This window comes from Macaca nemestrina, chromosome 11 (genome assembly GCF_043159975.1).
Source record: "Macaca nemestrina isolate mMacNem1 chromosome 11, mMacNem.hap1, whole genome shotgun sequence".
Lineage (NCBI taxonomy): Eukaryota > Metazoa > Chordata > Mammalia > Primates > Cercopithecidae > Macaca > Macaca nemestrina.
This window is the reverse complement of record NC_092135.1, coordinates 137132957-137151316: the sequence shown is the minus strand read 5'-3', so window position 1 is coordinate 137151316 and position 18360 is coordinate 137132957. Positions and strand designations below refer to the sequence as shown.

The 18360-nt window shown below is 55.5% G+C and overlaps 1 protein-coding gene across 17 annotated transcripts in view; it reads left to right on the top strand.

Moving 5' to 3' along the window:
- LOC105473807 (histone deacetylase 4) overlaps positions 1 to 18360 on the top strand; it is a 354143-nt gene that overhangs the window by 324134 nt on the left and 11649 nt on the right. For all 17 annotated transcript variants that reach the window (XM_071073705.1, XM_011727858.2, XM_011727860.3 and 14 more), the window contains 2 exons: positions 9837 to 9955; positions 11607 to 11740. In XM_071073705.1, coding sequence (XP_070929806.1) covers positions 9837 to 9955; positions 11607 to 11740 — 253 coding nt within the window. The remainder of the gene's footprint in view (positions 1 to 9836; positions 9956 to 11606; positions 11741 to 18360) is intronic.

Here is an 18360-nt window from a genome sequence, read left to right as displayed (position 1 = left end):
CCTCACCTGTGTGCGGGGACACGGGGGACTCTTCTGTCAGGGATGAGCGCCACATCCAGATGCTCGTGCTTCGTAGCTTAGATTCCACTGTGATATTACAACATTTATCAGAGACGTCTCTGAAACTGGATCTTCTCAAGCAGTTCCTGTAATATCCTAACAAACTGGCAGTAGTCTGGAAATTGAGCAACTGGGCAAAGCCGTTTCACTTTCTGCAACTTTTCAAGTGAGACGGGAAGGCCGAGGCTCTCAGTGTTTGTTCCTTCCATAAGCTGTGTTGCTGTGTTGCTGCCTTTTGTAGACAGGTGTGTTTTAGGAGTCACAGCACCTAACAACTGCTGTTTTCACCATTGCCGAGTGACACCCACTGCACTCACCACGCTGGTCCCTGGGTTCCTTGCCTAAGGAAGTCAAGGCTATGAAGAGGTTTCATACAGACCGTGCCACGTTCTTTTCTAAAAGCAATTTTGTCTCTTAAATGCATCCAAGTATTTTCCTATGTAGAAATTTATCTGAGAAGCACAAAGAAGCAAAAGCATACAAGCTACAGCCTCGGAGCTGAGAGAGCTCGTCCTGACCCAGCCTTCGCTGTGCCTGCAGGGCCGGCCCTGTGAGATCGAACAGTGAGTCAGCACAGTGCCTGCCCTGGAGAGTAGCAGGGGACTGGGAGGACAAGCTCTAGGCAGGCCTGGTAAGACCTCAGGGGACCTGCCCACCTGGGGGGCCAAGGAAGTTTCTGGAGGAGGCAAGCCTCCGGCTGAGTCCTGGAGGAATGAGCCTGGCACGGGACATTATGGGAGAAGGGCCTTCCTGAGGGGACAGAGCCCGATGGCGCAAACCCGCCCATCCACAGAGCCAGGCTCGGTCCTGATGGCGGGGGCGCTGTCAGGGCCTCTGACTGGAATGAAGCGTCACGGCCAGCTCTGCATGTTGGACAGGCCCATCTTGTGGCAGCTTAAGTGACAGACTTGGACCTGGCAAACAGCAGGCCAGGGTAGGAGCTGGGGGCCAGTGGACAAGCCCAGAAAACAGCAACAGAGATCATGACAGGGCCACAGGCTGGAGACGTAGGGCCATCTCAAAGAGATTGAAGTGAGATGGGATCGAGGGGAGTAACAGCTAATTTTGGCAGAGAGGGCACGTGGCGAGGTCTCAAGGTGCTGGCTTGGAGGAGGCTGATGGGTGCTGGGCAGAGACCCAGCGGGAGAAGGTTCGGGTGGGGGTGGATGAGGGTTGAGTGGGGTCGCTTTTGCTTCAGTCGATTTTCAGGAAGAGGTGAGAAAGTGGCTGGGAGCATCTCCCCCTGGAGGCCCCTTCGTGGGGAGAGCCAGCGAGGGCCAGTTTGTATGGACGATGCGCCAGGGCATTTATTGGGGGCAGAAAGGCAGCCAGAGACTCCAGCATGGTGTGCCAGCCCTAAGCCCAGTTCCCACAGAGTCCCCAGAGGCGTGCCGGCTGTGGGTGGCCGCAGGGCTGCAGCCTGTTGGCCCCATAAGCTCGGTTTGCTCTGAGGCTTGTGTTGACGGAGGGTGTGGTGAGTGTTCTTTAGGGTCCTAGTGGGGGAATGAACTGGAAGGTCATTTCTTTCCAGATGTTGAAACCCAGCTGTAAAGTGAAATGTTGCATTTAGATGCTGTTGTGGCTTTTGAGGATGGTATGTACAGGCCGTAATTTGATGGTATGCAGTGGTTTAGAGCTAGACATGCCCCGTGACATAGCCCCTTGCACAGAGCACAGCTGGGAGGCTGCTCGAGCAATGGCCCTGCAAGGAAGCAGAATGGCCAGCACCCCGCCTGCTGTCCCGGCCCAGCTCTGTTCCTCAGGAAGCTGAGGAGAGTGGCTGGCACCCCGCCTGCCTTCCCAGCCCAGCTGTGTTCCTCGGGAAGCTGAGGAGAATGGCCAGCACCCCACCTGCTGTCCCAATCCAGCTCTGTTCCCCTGGGAAGCCAAGGGGAGTGGCCAACACCTGCCTGCTGTCCCAACCCAGCTGTGTCCCCCTGGGAAGCTGAGGAGAGTAGCCGCACCCGCCTGCTGTCCCAACCCAGCTCTGTCCCACTGGGAAGCCGAGGAGAGTGGCCGCACCTGCCTACTACTTCTATGCCAGCCCAACTCTGTTTCCCGGGAAGCCAAGGGGAGTGGCCGGCACCTGCCTGCTGTCATGACCCAGCTCTGTCCCCTTGGGAAGCCGAGGAGAGTGGCCGGCACCCGCCTGCTACTGCTATCCCAGCCCAACTCTGTTTCCCAAGAAGCCGAGGAGAGTGGCCGGCACCCGCCTGCTACTGCTGTCCCGACCCAGCTCTGTTCCCTGGGAAGCCAAGGGGAGACGTCGTCTTCAGCCTGCAGGTGCAGGTTGGCTGATGACTGAGCGAAGGGTGCAGTGCTGTGTCGGTAACGAAGGCACCAGAGAAGCCACACTGAGGCCGTGGGAAGGCGATTCGTAGCACCCCATGGCTTCACACGGGACCTCCCTAAATGCAGAGGCCACCACACAGAGAAGCTGCCCTCTCCCCTTAGCACCACGCTCCCCTCTGTACGTGCCTCATGGGCATAGGCATCCTCTGGGCACCACAGTCGTGGCTTCCCTGGGCTTGCCGGCCCCAGGGGTGCACCTTACAGGCATTTGCCAACCTTCTCTAAAGATCCCCTCTCTCCACCCATTTCTCCTGCCTCTTGAGCCCGTGGTCAGTGGGCCTGCCGCCTCGGGAAACTTCAAGCCCGCCCCTGTCTGCCCTCAGGTGGCCCCTGAGGCCAGGAGTGACCTCATGGAAATGGAAATACTCTCCGTAAAGTGATGGCCTGAGAGGCCAACGGCAGATACCTCAGTGTTATTGTTTTAGAGACTGAGTTCTTTTTTTTTTTTTTTTTTTTTTTTTTTTTGAGACGGAGTCTCGCTCTGTCGCCCAGGCTGCAGTGCAGTGGTGTGATCTCGGCTCACTGCAAGCTCCGCCTCCCGGGTTCACGCCATTCTCCTGCCTCAGCCTCCCGAGTAGCTGGGACTACAGGCACCCGCCACCTCGCCCGGCTAGTTTTTTGTATTTTTTAGTAGAGACGGGGTTTCATCGTGTTCACCAGGATGGTCTCAATCTCCTGACCTCGTGATCCACCTGCCTCAGCCTCCCAAAGTGCTGGGACTACAGGCGTGAGCCACCACACCCAGCCAAGACTGAGTTGTTTATTAAAAGTTTAATTCTGGGAATAAAATGTGAGTCCAGTTTCCCATTTTTTGCAGCATCTATTAAACAGGGACATTCCTTCAGCTTCCTCCTGTAGGAGGGTCATGGAGGGTGCAGCACAGCCCCGAAGACACAGGGAGTGCCATGCTCAGCTTCCTTTTTACAGGCAAAGAAGTCATGTCCCATGGAGGAGAAGGAACATTTCTTAGTCTTTCCACAAACAGGTGCTGAAGCTGCACTCCTGCACCTCACATTCTGACCTTCTTATGTCTAGCAAGTGCTTGGGATCACAGCCTAGAGGGTGCTAAGCCCAGGAAAACGAAAATAAGCGTGGGCATGTGCATCCGACTGTGCCCCATGCAGCCTCACGCGTGGCCGACGTGCCAGTGCCCGTGAGCCTGGGTTCATCTTTCACATTTTGTTTTGATTGGCTCTGAGGCAACACCACACACCAAGCCTAGACACCAGAGACTCTCTTGGTCTGAACTTCATTTAACGGTGATTTTCACAGGACTTGTTTTTGGAGGGGGATTAGAAGTAAAATGGCTCCACAGCACTTAAAAGCGGGGAAGTAAAGCCCTCCACGTGCGCTTGCTGCAAAGCAGCAGCCAGAGTGCTTCGCGAAGGACGTGGCATCTGCACAAAACGTCTGTGGTTTTCATTGAAAAACGTCTTGGCTTTAAAATCCACACCAAAAGCATGGCTGGAAATGTGTTTTTCTGTCCAAAGAAAAAGGTTTTATGACAAGAGCTTTATTAAAATAATTAGAAGCCAGTCTCCTTGGGATGATGTGGACAGTTGAAAGCAGAGGGCGGCCCCCCTGAGTTCTGCTGCCCGTTGGCCAGGTTGGTCAGAGCCGTGGAGGAAGCCTCGGAATGTCGGTCAGAAAGGACTGTGGGGCCCATGCCTTACAGCGTCCAGGGCAGGGCCCTGGGTCTGGCAAGAGTCACAGGACTCCTGGATTCCAAGGCATTCTCTCCACCCCACCACTGACTAGACTGATTTCTCCCCTCCCAGCCCTGCGGCGGGAGTGCCAGACACCAACTCCACGCCCACTCTGAGGCCAGCACCGTGTCTCCTGTGTCGTACACCATGTTTGCGAAATCGCCGTGCTTTGTGGTGAGGTCTGGGTAGGTGAGAAGAAACCTCTCAGTCTGGGAATGGAATCGTGCATGGAAGAATGTTACGGAAGTTGTGTGGACAGGACCAGAGCAGAGGTTCGGGCAACTCCAGCTGGTGGGCCTAGTCCTGCCGCCTGTGCTCTTGGTACGATGTTATCAGGACACAGCGACGCTCGCATGCCGATGCACTGTCTGTTGTGTCTTGGGCACCACAAGGGCCGTGTCACGTGGTCCCAGTGGAGACTGTATGGCCCACCGACTGAGGTCAGGTGCCTCCTGTCTGACCCATGGCAGGAAGCTTGCTGCCCCCAGTCTAGATTCACACATTGTTTCTTCGGCCCCTAACGATGGCCCTCGGGCACAGTTCCTATGTCCTCGGAAAGCACTTTCTACAGCTGCTGCAGAGGCAGTTCTAGGGGAAATTGTGTGGACTGGGTCTCTTCAGAAGAAAGAACAGAAGTAGACTGCTCAGAAGCCACCCAGGGTCTCCTGTGACTCCCATCTGAGTTCCAGGAGTGAGTTTCTTGGTGGGCAAGGTGCCTAGGTGTGGATTTGATGCGTGTTTGGAGGGCAGAGTTTGTCAGCACTGACTTGAGCAGGCCGAAGCCACACAGTCCCGCGCATCACTCTTCTCCCGTCTGAGCTCGGTCGTGGGACACGGGGCACCAGGATCAGGCGCCTCGTGCCCCCGACATTGAGATGGGCCCTCCCGCTGCCTTAGTGTCCCTGACGGTACTCATGACCCCTGGCCCTCTAGAGAGTAACCCGTGGGATCTTCACCTGGTGTTTAAGCCCTTGGGGGTTGTGTCACCTCCACCATCAGAAATCAGAGGAACTTTTCAACAACATTCTGCTCTGCGGTCATCCCTGAAAAGGGGTCACATTGAATTTTCAGCATTTTTGTTTCTTCCGGTCAAAGTTGATACTTTCACTGACATTAGTGGGGGATTTCATTTTGTAATAAAAGCTGAATGAAAAAGTTTTAGGGCCAGCCCTGCTGCCCTCTGCCGAGATGTTTCTGGAAGGTCCTTGGTGGTGGGAGGGGACCCTGGGCCCAGTGAGTGCATTTTTGGCTGCCCCCAGGGAGGGGCCTCTGAAAATCCATACAAAGGGAGGCGCCCATCGGGTGATGCACTTGGCCCACGCACGTGTGCTGGGGAGGCCGTAGGGACACAGAAGTGTGCTTCGGTGCAGGACGGGCTGGGCTGAGCAGCTCCAGAAAGTAGGCGTTGGTGAACCCCTAAAAACATGGACCTTCTCCCACAAGGGCATGGTGAGGGGTCCCCCAGAGCTCACGGCACACGTGGGAATCGTGCAAACTAGGCTTCGTGGTGAAAATACCAGGAGACTTGTAAAAATTCATAGAAAATACGTATTTTGAAAAAAACTGTGCATGGGTTTCAAAATGTTTTTGCACCAAAATAAATTCGCACTAACTTGTTATATCTGGACAGGATCTAGTTTGGGGCACTAAGGATAAAACATCAGTTTGAAAAGAGCCCTTCTCATGAAAAGAGCAACTTGAATTCTGCTAAAATTGAAGCCAGAACAAACAGCAGGTTTACAGTGAAGCTTGGGTGGAAGAATGGTGAAATCATTGATACTTTATGAAAAGTTTATGGGGACAATGCCCCAAAGAAATCAGCAGTTTACAAATGGACGACTCATTTTAAGAAGGAATGCAACGGTGTGGAAGACGAAGCCCACAGCTACAGACCATCCACATCAATTAGTGGGGAAAAAATTCATCCTGTTCGTGCCGTAATTGTAGAGTACCCACAGTTAACAGCAGGAGCAACAGTTGACACCATGGGCGTCTCAACCGGCTCAGCTTACGCAGCTCCGCCTGGAAAATTGAAGTTGAGCAGCCTTTCCACTCAGTGGGCGCCAAAACCATCGCGTCCAGATCAGCTGCCGACAGGAGCAGAGCTTTCGGTGGAAATGTTCAACAAGTGGACTCAGAGTCCTGAGAGTCACAACAGGAGATGGAACACGGCTTTCCCAGGACCATCCTGAAGACAAGGCACAACCGCAGTACTGGCTACCGAGAGCCAAGAGGTGGCGTAGTCACAGTAGAAGCAGGCTGGTCAAGCAGGAGTAAAGGTCACTACAGCAGGTTTGGGGAATGCCCAAGGCATTGTGCCTGTTCTGGAGGACCAAAGAATGAGAACGTCTGCTTATCGTGAGAGTGTTTTGAGAAAGTTCCTCAGCACTTTCGCAGAAAATCGCTGGGAGAGCTTCCCCTGACAGGCCTTTTTTTTTTTTTTTTTTTTTTTTCCTGAGGTGGAGTTTCGTTCTTATCACCCAGGCTGGAGTACAATGGCATGATCTCAACTCACTGCAACCTCTGCCTCCGGGGTTCAAGCGATTCTCTCGCCTCAGCCTCCTGAGTAGCTGGGATTATAGGCACACACCACCACACCCGGCTAATTTTTGTATTTTTAGTAGAGATGGGGTTTCACCATGTTGGCCAAACTGGTCTCAAACTCCTGACTTTGGGTGATCCACCCATCTCAGCCTCCCAAAGTGCTGGGATTACCGGCGTGAGCCACCATGCCCAGCACCCTACCCTCCCCTGCCACCAAGAGTCCTTCTCTGCAACAGTGCTTCTGCTCACTCCTCATTAAACTAGGAAACCTTTGCAAGAGCTTTGAAGAGAAACTGTTAGGCATCCACCTTCCAGTCCTGAATTGGCTCCTTCTGGCTTCTTCTTGTTTCCTAATCTTAGAAAAATCTGTAAAGGGCACTTATTTTTCTTCATTAATGTAAACAAACAAACCAAAAAAAAGACTGCATTGACATGGTTAAATTCCCAGATTCCCAGGACCCTCAGTCCTTTCGGGAGGAACTAAATGGCTGCTGTCACCATTACAAAAGTGTCTTGGACTTGATGGAGCTTAAGTTGAGAAATAAAGTTTATATTTTTTGTCTTTTAATTCAATTTTTCCACAAACTTTTTGAAGTCCCTTTTTAAAGGCTCCACTTCTGTTCCACTGTCCTCACCTGCACAGGCCCCTTGCACCTGGACCATTGCAGGAAGACACCAGACCACCTTTCTCATGGTGTCCTTGCTGTCCCCCAGGAAAGGGAGGCCATATTTCTGCTCCCCTCGCCCACAGAGGGAGTGCAGGAGACTCTGAAAGTCAGCGGTGATTATTAACTCAGAATCGAAGGCGGCAGCCCAAATGAGACGTGAAACTGCTGAACTTCCCCACTCACTGATAGCACACACATGCACTCATAGCACACACATGCACTCATAGCACACACATGGATCCATAGCACACACATGGATCCATAGCACACACATGCACTCATAGCACACACATGGATCCATAGCACACACATGGATCCATAGCACACACATGCACTCATAGCACACACATGCACTCATAGCACACACATGGATCCATAGCACACACATGGATCCATAGCACACACATGCACTCATAGCACACACATGGATCCATAGCACACACACTCATAGCACACACATGGATCCATAGCACACACATGCGCTCATAGCACACACATGGATCCATAGCACACACATGCGCTCATAGCACACACATGGATCCATAGCACACACATGCACTCATAGCACACACATGCACTCATAGCACACACATGGATCCATAGCACACACATGTATTCATAGCACACACATGCACTCATAGCACACACATGCGCTCATAGCACACACATGGATCCATAGCACACACATGCGCTCATAGCACACACATGGATCCATAGCACACACATGCACTCATAGCACACACATGGATCCATAGCACACACATGCACTCATAGCACACACATGGATCCATAGCACACACATGCACTCATAGCACACACATGCACTCATAGCACACACATGGATCCATAGCACACACATGGATCCATAGCACACACATGCACTCATAGCACACACATGGATCCATAGCACACACATGCACTCATAGCACACACATGGATCCATAGCACACACATGCGCTCATAGCACACACATGGATCCATAGCACACACATGCACTCATAGCACACACATGCATTCATAGCACACACATGCACTCATAGCACACACATGGATCCATAGCACACACATGTATTCATAGCACACACATGCACTCATGGCACACACATGCACTCATAGCACACACATGGATCCATAGCACATGCATGGATTCATGGCACACGCATGCATTCATAGCACACACATGCACTCATAGCACACACATGGATCCATAGCACACACATGCACTCATAGCACACACATGCATTCATAGCACACACATGGATCCATAGCACACACATGCACTCATAGCACACACATGCATTCATAGCACACACATGGATCCATAGCACACACATGCACTCATAGCACACACATGTATTCATAGCATACGCATGGATTCATGGCACACGCATGCATTCATAGCACACACATGCATTCATAGCACACACATGCATTCATAGCACACACATGCACTCATGGCACATGCATGGATTCATAGCACACGCATGGATTCATAGCACAAAAATGCACTCATAGCACACGCATGCATTCATGCCTCATGCATTCATGCCACATGCATGCATTCATGGCACACATGCACTCATAGCACACACATGGATTCATAGCACACACATGGATTCATAGCACACACATGGATTCATAGCAAATGCTGATAAGATCAGTAGACTATGGACTGATAAGTTTTTCTCTGTTAAGGAGTGCTTTTTCCCCTTTCCAAATAGAATATTTTCCTTATTTCCCTAATATAACTTAAAGAATTTCTCAGTGGTTCTGTCTTTTCCAGTGAGTTCTCTTACATTTGTCATCAGTTTTCCCTTTAAAGATTCTTAAGCGTCTTAATTGCGTTGTAATTCCTGTTACACCTGTGTGTGTTGGTGTTCTAGGGTGACTAAGGAACACGTGGGCTCCCCCAGCAGGGCTGGCAAGGGCTCTCGGCCCTTTCGGCCACACACAGTCCCAGCACTGGGGGCAGTGGGTGACTGCACGTGTCTTCAGTGGGAGCTGTGGAAAGTGCATTGTAGCAGCAAGGGCAGCCTGATGGGGCGAGTGGAGCTAACCCCGTCTCAGAAGAGAGGATGGGCAGGGAGGACCTGGCCTGGGAGGACTGGGCAGGGAGGACGAGGCAGGGCCAGGGAGGGGTGTTGGTGGGACAGGGAGCTGGCTTCACTCCTCCAGGTTAATGCAGCTTGTGCCATGGCGGTTACAGAAATATGCAGAAAACAGCATATCAAGAAACAGCAGTACTCTCACTAAGCAAGTATAGTGGGGCTTGTTGGCTTGCGTTGTGAAGATGTGTGTGAAATGAGCCTGGATCACACGCAGGTTGATTCCCTTCTAATTAAGCGTGGGTCACCAGATTCCACCCTGCTGTGTGGAGCCCTCAGGTCGCCAATGGCCGAGGGGGTGCGGGGCAGGCATGATCAGTGCCAGAGGGAACCTTGGGGTTTCGTGACTGTCCCATCCTTCTCTGAGCTGACCCAGTGACACCTTCTCCTGCCCTTTGCAGAATGGTGGTCATGCCGATCGCTAGCGAGTTTGCCCCGGACGTGGTGTTGGTGTCATCGGGCTTCGACGCTGTGGAGGGCCACCCCACACCTCTCGGGGGCTACAACCTCTCCGCCAGATGTAAGTGGTTCTGCGCATGACCGAGGAGCCGGCTCTGCTCATGTCCATGATCCGCTGTGTTCCACGTGTCAGGTCTCCTTTTCAATAACAAGATAAGGAAAGGCACCTTTTTACTAATGACCAAGGTCCTGACCATACTGGGAACCAGTCCATTTGGTAGGCCCCAAAGGAGAGTGGGCAACGGGAGCTCAGACCCAGGCACCTCAGGCATTCTTTGCCCAGGAGGGGCCTAGGGCACACAAGGCTCCCTCTCTGGGATGCGGGTGCCCAGGAACCTGCAGGCCACCTCCAGGGGCAGGTCCTGGTCCCACCGAGAGCTGAGATGCGCCCTGTGCTGCTTCTCTGGCAGGCAGCGCTCATTGGAAACGTAAAGGGAAGTTGCTGGAAGCACAGCCAAGTTCAGAGTTGGATGAGGAAGCCCAGGATGTGGGGGTCCTCTCGGGATCAGCGTTAGGGGGCGTGCTGTCAGGGTGGGAGGAGGGACTGCCCAGCGGTGCTCCCACTGTGCCTCAGTAACTCACAAGGAGATGAAAATCTCTTGGCATCAGTGCTCGGCACATACAAAGGCCTGGCCGCCTCCCCCACCCCAGAGTCCCCGAGGAACCTGGAGAACCTCCTGAGGCCCAGGCTTCCTGGGGCCTTGGTCCTAGCCCTGGTGACGCCCTCAAGGCCCCGGCGTCCATCGTGTGCGGCCCTCCCCACTCCTGTTGGCACAGGCGGCCAAGGAGGGGCCCATCTCTCAGGTCCTTGCATGGGGAGGGTGTGGCTCACCCAGGAGACCTGAGGCGGCCCTTGGTGGCCAGGCTTCTGTGGGGCCTTGCACAATCCACCTGTCCCCAGGCTGTGTGGCCTAGTGGCCAGCAAAGTGACCAGACGGAGGGCAAAGAGCTTCCACTGTGCCCAACACCCCACAGCACCCGGCCCGGAGCACCGCGGCCACCACATCCTCAGCTTCCTCCTCAGTCCTCACAGCTGCCTCGAAGCCCCGTCACTGTTCCTATCAGACGGGATGAACCGAGGCTTTGGGAAGTTACAGCCTCGCCAGCCCATGATCGGGGCCACTAATCAGCGACGCGTGGTTCCCGGCTCTCTAATCAGCACCAGCCTGGCCTGGCTGAGGGTGGTGATTACCCTCATCCAGCAGGCATTCCCTCCCGGGGTGAGTGATGTGGGTGCAGTGGCGGGACTGTGGCTCCTGATCAAAGCCAGACGCTCAGACCTGGACGTGGGAGAACCCTCCAGGAGGATATGCAGCCTGTGCACATGTGTACACATACATGTTCAGAGCATGTCAGATAACCAGAGCCCACTGGGCCATGGCCACAAGAGCATGGCTATAGCCCCTCTGAGGGGGCCAAAGGGCAGGTGGCCTGCGGCCTCTGAGTGGGGCTGGCTGCCCTCATCCCCTAGAGCAGATGATTTGCTGATTAAAAATCAAAACATTGAAGCCATAATTCCTATTCTCAAACAGATCAAAGAGGAAATCCAAAGCCAAAACTCCTCAGCAAATTTATTAAACCAAACCCGGCCCGGCCGTGTGTCTCGCCACCCCAGCCCCCAGTCTTCTTACAATGCCGTGAGATACGTTTCTGGGCTGCACTGGCCGCGGCCCTTCCCCGTTCACACCGCAGTCTCCCGTTTCCCGTTGCAGGCTTTGGGTACCTGACGAAGCAGCTGATGGGCCTGGCTGGCGGCCGGATCGTCCTGGCCCTCGAGGGAGGCCACGACCTGACCGCCATTTGCGACGCCTCCGAAGCATGCGTTTCTGCCTTGCTGGGAAATGAGGTACGAAGACCCCAGAGACCCCACGGGACACTCCACACTGACAGGCTTGGGGTTGTGGCCTGGCTGCCCGAGAGCCCCAGAGCGTGAAAGCCAGTGGGTCTCTGACCACGTGGATGCCACTGCTCTGCCTTGCACCTGCCCCCCACCCCCGCGTAGCTCTACATGTGGCAGAACTGTGATGATGGCTGGAAGAGGTGGGTGGGGCAGGACTGGAAGGAGCCCTTTTGTCGTGAGAAGATGGCTCAGGGTCCTCTGCAGTGGACCCTTCTGGTTCAGGGTCCCTCTGTCCGTTACATGGAGCACGTTGTGACCAGAGGTTTTCTGTTTCTCTCTTCATGTCCTCTGTGGACAGTCAGCTTCTCTAGGGAATCCTCATGTGGGTTTCGGTCAGTGGCCCCGAGGCGGGCTGGGGCTCCTCTGCCCAGCAGGCCTATCTGCTGCTCTGAGCCCCCAGGAACATGGCTCCCTGCTGTGTCCCTACCAACTCCGCCGGAGGGGGCCAGAGACGCTGTGGTCTGTACAGCCGGGCCTCCGAGGCCTGGCCAGAGAAAAAGAACGTTCCAGGGTCTCGGGGTGAGAGCACCACCTGCAGCGTTCCACTCCAGCGTGATGTTGGGGCCCGGGCCTCCCTGCTCCAGTGCAGGTCCTGAGAACAGCCACTCGAAGTGTGGGGGACTCGAGGGCCATGTGTCCGCATCACTTGACCACAGGAAGTGGAGAGCAGGGCAGTGCTGAGGCTCCAGCACGCCAGATGCGGAGGCCTTGCTGGGGGGCCTGGTGGGAGTCTGCCTCCCGTGCCCTCTGGGACTGCTGTCCCCAGCCCGGCAGTCCTGAGGACAGTCTCAGAAGAATCGGGGTGACAGGGCACTTAGTGGGGGTGTCCTGGTGCTCAGTGGTTTTCACCCCCTTCAGATGCTCAGCCCCCACTCTGGGGGGCTTCTGGGGAAGCAGCATCCTCATTTTCAGCTCAAGGAAAGGGCAGCACTCTGCCATCCGAACTCACCTGTCTTTATAAAAAATCTCCCCTGCCCCTTCTGTTTGGGGAACCAATGGGGCAGCAGCCGCTCAGATGCCCTCGGGTCAGTGCTGGCTTTTGCCTGCCGGTGGGTGCCCCAGACCGAGGTGCTGGTCCCAGGCCCTCTGTTCATCAGATGGGTGCTCACAGAGTCACAGGTGCCCTGCACCCTGGGCTCTGGTGTCTGATGGCTCCTACTGACAGGTGCTCTGGCCTGGCATTATGCGGGGGGGCAGAGGGACGACAGGGACTCAGCCGTCCCAGGACACTCTGCACAAGCCTCCCCCGATGGAAAGCCGGCCCTGCTCACTCCAGGACGATCCGGGTGCCGTGCAGCTCGGGGCAGCACCCAGAGGCACTTGAGGTCACAAGCAGGGGGGGAAATGTCAGGCCACACAGGAGGCCACGGACCCCTGTAGTTAAGCCCAGCTCTTGTGAGGTCTGGTGTGCAGGCATCGTTGGCCTTGTTCTGGAAAATGCAGAGGCAGGGTCTGCTCTCTGGCCCACTGTCTGTGGGTGGCCTCAGCGTGTGCTGGGCCTCGAGGTGGCCAGCAGACAGGGCAGCTTGCAGAGGATGCCTCATGCACATGGGCGTGGGTGCTGGCATTCTCGTTGTGTTAGAACAAAAAGGGGTCTTCTTCCCCAGTGCAAACCCCATTATGAGAGGAACCCCGGTGGTCACAGCCAGTTCCCACCTCCACACCTCTGCCCTCTGTCCCTGGGAAGCAGGTTGCTTTCCAAATGATTGGTGGCTTGCTGCTAACTGGGGGCCGCTTTAGCAGAGGAAGCCGCGCATTCCTGACCGGGGTCTGCTTGTGAGAGCAGGGTCTTATTGTGAGCAGTCAGGACCCCCACCTTCCTAGGGCCCCAGGCCACCGCAACACCAGAACCTTCCTCCCTCCCCTTCTGTCGAGGCCAGTGTGAGGGGCAGCATCAGAGACAGTGGAGAGGGGACCTGGGGCTGCAAGTCCCACCTCCAGCCAGGGCCTCCCCAGTCAGGGGTCTCCCCCTGCATCAGAAGTGGGAGCAGCAGAGGACATCCTCCGGGCCCCTCCCCACCCCCTCAGCAGCCTGTGCCGGAAGCGGGAGCAGCCCAGAGCATCCTCCGCCCCCCGCCCCCAGCAGGCCTGCTGCCATGGCTTTCCCAGAAAGGCCAGTTGTGTAATCCTAAATATTGAAAGATTCGCTCTGAGACAAACCTGCTTTATTTTCCAGGAAAGGTCTCATTCAGACACAGGCCTAAAGGCCAAGCACACCAGAAATATCTCCAGGTGACAGAAACTGCCCGGCCCAGCAAGGGCACCTTTCCAGACTGGGGAAGCCAGGGCGGTGCACGTCAGCTGTGTGTTCCTCCAGCCCTTGCCTTAGAGGGTCCATCCGAGAGAGGGGGGCAGCTTCCTTAGAACCTGCAAGGCGCCGTCTCTCTGCAGTGACTCCTGATCTAAGGGCTGTGGGTGAGGCCTGCAGATGGTTGGCGGGGCTCAGTGCCTTGCCCCGGTGACCATGCGAAGCCGCTGAGGGAGGGCCAGGACTGGCAGCGCTGAGCCTTGGCTCACCCAAAGGCTGCCACGGGGCCTGGACCCAGACTTGGGCAGCCAGGAAGCTGGCGGTCAGGGAAGTGAGTACCGGCCAGCAGTCTCCCAGACAGGAGGGAGGTTCGGTGGCTTGAGGAAGTAGAGGACGCCAAGGGCAGGGTGACCTTGGGGGTCAGTGAGAGCCCAGAGGTGCAGGCACCTCATGGGAGGACAGTTGGGCTCTCACAGAGGGCGTGGGGGAGGCTGGACTGGCCAAACCAAGAGCCCGAGGCAGAGGGGCCGGGCCGGAGGTGGTCTGTTGGGCCCCACTGGAACCCCTGGATCTTCTGAGGGGTGGGCACATATGTCCCCTTGCACCACTCCACCGACAGCTGACAGTGCTGCCTTAAAGACTGCAGGACCATGGCCTGGCCTGGGAGGATGGGAGCGGTGCCATGACCCACTACAGAGCGAGACCCCTGGGTGCGTGACCCCGGGCACAGCAGACCTGGCGTATGTGAGACCTCCTGGGTGCCAAACCCCAAGTGCACAGGAGTTAGCCAGGGGAGCGGCAGCAGGTGATGGCCAAGGGCAGGGCCTTGAGGGGGAGGATCAGGACCTGGCATTGCCAAGGGGAACCCCATGGGACCTGCAGCCAAGGCCATCAGAGTGCCAGCCAGAGGGGTGCCGAGAGGGGACATGGGCAGTGGCTGCAGGTACCAGGACATGCCCTTCCTTCTCCTGGCCATCTTTGCTGGTCAGGGATGGTGTTCACGTTAACATAAATCACAAGTAGATCAAAGAACCAGGTGGCATCCCTGCAGCCGGCAAGCTGGCCAGCGACAGGCTGGATAAAATACCAGGCTGCTGTTTAAAACGTCCAAAGCACTTTACAGATGCTTTCTTCACATTAAACAGTCTTTTCCCCCTTTTTGCTCCAGTTAAAAGGCAACTGACGTATATATTCTACCATCCCAAAGCCTTATGGTTCTTCTGGCTGGTTATTTTAAATAACAATAGGGAACTTCGCTTTCAGCCACGGCCTGTTCTTGCTTCCTGATGCACGTTTGGTCTTCTAACAAGAAAATGTTCTTTTACTTAAACACATCAGAAAGCAGGAAGCACTCATTTTATCAAGGTCTCTTTAAAAGTCTCTTTAATGCACAAGAGTTGGCCTGGGCCCCGCTCCTCTGCCCGGCGGCCTTTGATGAAGGTTGATATACAGTGTGCCAGATTGCCCGGCGGGGCCGCCAGCTGTGACGGCAGTGGCCTGCGAGGACGCTGCAGCAGCAGAAGTGGCTGAGTTATAGGGTGTGCAGGACAGGAAGCGCAGAGGGGCCTCGGAGTCCCCACTCCCTATCAGAGCGACCCCTCTGTCTTCAGCTTGCACGTCTGGAGGCCGGTGCTGCTCCCAGCAACTATTTTATTTAATGGTTTCCATGTTCAGTTTTCTGCAACCGCCAGTGACCGTGGACAGTGAAAAGTTCCCTACGAGTGTCGCATGTTGCAGTGTAGACGGGCCGTGGAGTCGTGTGGGAGCAGCACCGAGTCGGGCCTCGAGCCAACTTCCATCAAAGACCCTGCACCAGACAGCCACGGGGATCTGTGGCCCAGGCCCGTGCCCCAGGGAAGTTGGGGAAGGACCATCTCTCCTGTCTGAGACCGTGCCCCAGGCAGGTTTTTGCTTGGGCCAATTTTCTACTTTAGTCATGGGGCATTTCAGGGTTAAAATGCCACCATCTCATTTATCCCACTCCAGGATTCGTGGAGGACATTCGTGGAGCAGGAGGGGGTGTCGTGTGGAAAAGGTTTTCCCCCAGAGTTTAGCTCATTAGTTATGTCCTGATGTTTTGTGAAACGTGTGGACCTGAAGCAGCTCTAACAGAGTAACAAAAACCAAGTGTGTGTGAGCGACTGAGTTGGATCCACCTGAGAGCTGGCTGCCTGCTGCTTCCAGTCACTCTTCCTCATCACACTCACACCCCACATGGGCACCCTCTTGTACACACACACCACACATATGCACACACACACGTACCACAGTCTTACACACGCACCACACGCACATCCTCTCACACGCACACCACACAAGCACCACAGTCACACATGCACACCACACGCACACCCTCTTGTGCACACCCACACAGGCACCAGTCTCACATGTGCACACACCACACACGCACACCCTCTCATGCACACACACACCACACATATGCACACCCACACAGGCACCACACAGTCTCAGATGTGCACACACCACACACACGTGCACACCCACACAGATGCCAGTCTCACATGTGGACACCCTCTCGTGCATGCACACACCACACATATGTAAACACAGGCACCACACAGTCTCACATGTGCACACACCACACGCCCATCCTCGCACATGTACACACCACACATGCACACGCACACACCCCACACATGCACACACAGGCACCACACACACATCACATGCACCACACATGCATGCCCTCTTGTACATGCACAAACCACACATAGGCACACCTACACAAGCACCACAGTCTCACATATCCGCACACTCATACCCTTGTAAATGCACACAACACAGTCTCATGCACGCACACAGGCACTACATGCAGTCTCACACACACCACACACGTGCACTCTCACATACCCCACAGGCTGTCACACACACACATTTATACACATGATTGCTCACACACACCACACTCTCACACTCAGTCACACTCCCCCCATGCCAACAGCAAACGTTTTATCTGCGCACAGCCACGTGTGGCACACACAGGATCCATGTCGTGTGTCCGGCTGGCTCCTCTTTCCATCTGGGCTGCCTAAGCCTTCCTGGCCAACTTTCAGCAAGGCGGAGCCCAGCCTTGTGGCCTTCAGAGTTGAAGGAGCTGTGGCCACATGCAGCGGGGCCGACCCTCTGGGCCCCGTTACCTGGGTGTTGGGATATGAGGGACATCTTAACGCTCCTCCTTCCTTGGGCCCCCTCTGTAAAGGAGCCTGCGCGCATCCCGCACGGGCCTGGACCGGGGCAGGTGTGGGCTGCTCCGGGTTTGCTTGTGATAGACAGAGTTGTGCTGAGCTTCCGGGCAAGTCCCCAGGACACCTAGGTGACCGTGTCTCTGGTAAACATCCAGGAGGGGAAGTGACGGGCCCAGGATGTGTTTGTTCACCTTTAGGAGGTAACATGAAGCAGCTTTTTAAGGGTTGAAACTGTCTTCAGCAGTGGCGTGACCAGAGCTCAGCAGCACTTGGCATTGTTGCCCTTGACCTTTGCCAGCTGGACGGGGGTAAAACTGGCCCCCCTGCAGGGCTCCAGGGTCCCTCGTGGCCGCCACAGCCGGGCAGCCCAGCATCTGTCTATTGGCCACTTGGGCTTTCCCCTCTTGTGAAGTTCATGTCTTTTGTCTGTTTTTCTCTTGGATTGTTTTTTCCCTATTTGTTCCTAGTGGGGTGAATTAGACAGATGGGCAGAGAGAGGGAAGGAGAGAGGGAGGGAGGGAGGGAGGGAGCAGTGGTGTGAAGCAGGGTCTCCACACATTGGTGACCAGCTTTTCTGAGTCCAGGGAGACAGAACACCCACCCACACGTCCTGCGCAGTGGATTTACTATGACAGACAGGCAGCAGGGGGTGGCAGGAGCCCAGGGCACCACAAGCCGTCCCCCAAGGCTCGGAAAATGCCCCCGTGGATGGAGTCCTGTCTGCACGCTCCTCTAGGAAACAGCCTGTCCTGAATTTTGTACCCCGAGTGCCGTGTGACACGCTGAGCTGAAGCACTGAAGGGTGGCCTGTTTCCACTGGTGGAGGACTGGGACAGAGCCAGGCTGGCCGGCCTGTGTCCTCCGCATCTCAGGCTGTGTTCCCCAGCACAGTCCACAGTCACTCTCGAGAACTACGAGTGTGAGGGACCTGGGTGGGTCCAAGGCCCCCCGGAGAACTGTCCTGCAGGCCGGTGGGTGGGTCCAAGGCCCTCTGGAGAACTGTCCTGCAGGTGGGCGGGTGGGTCAAAGGCCCCCCAGAGAACTGTCCTGCAGGCGGGCGGGTGGGTCAAAGGCCCCCCAGAGAACTGTCCTGCAGGCGGGCGGGTGGGTCC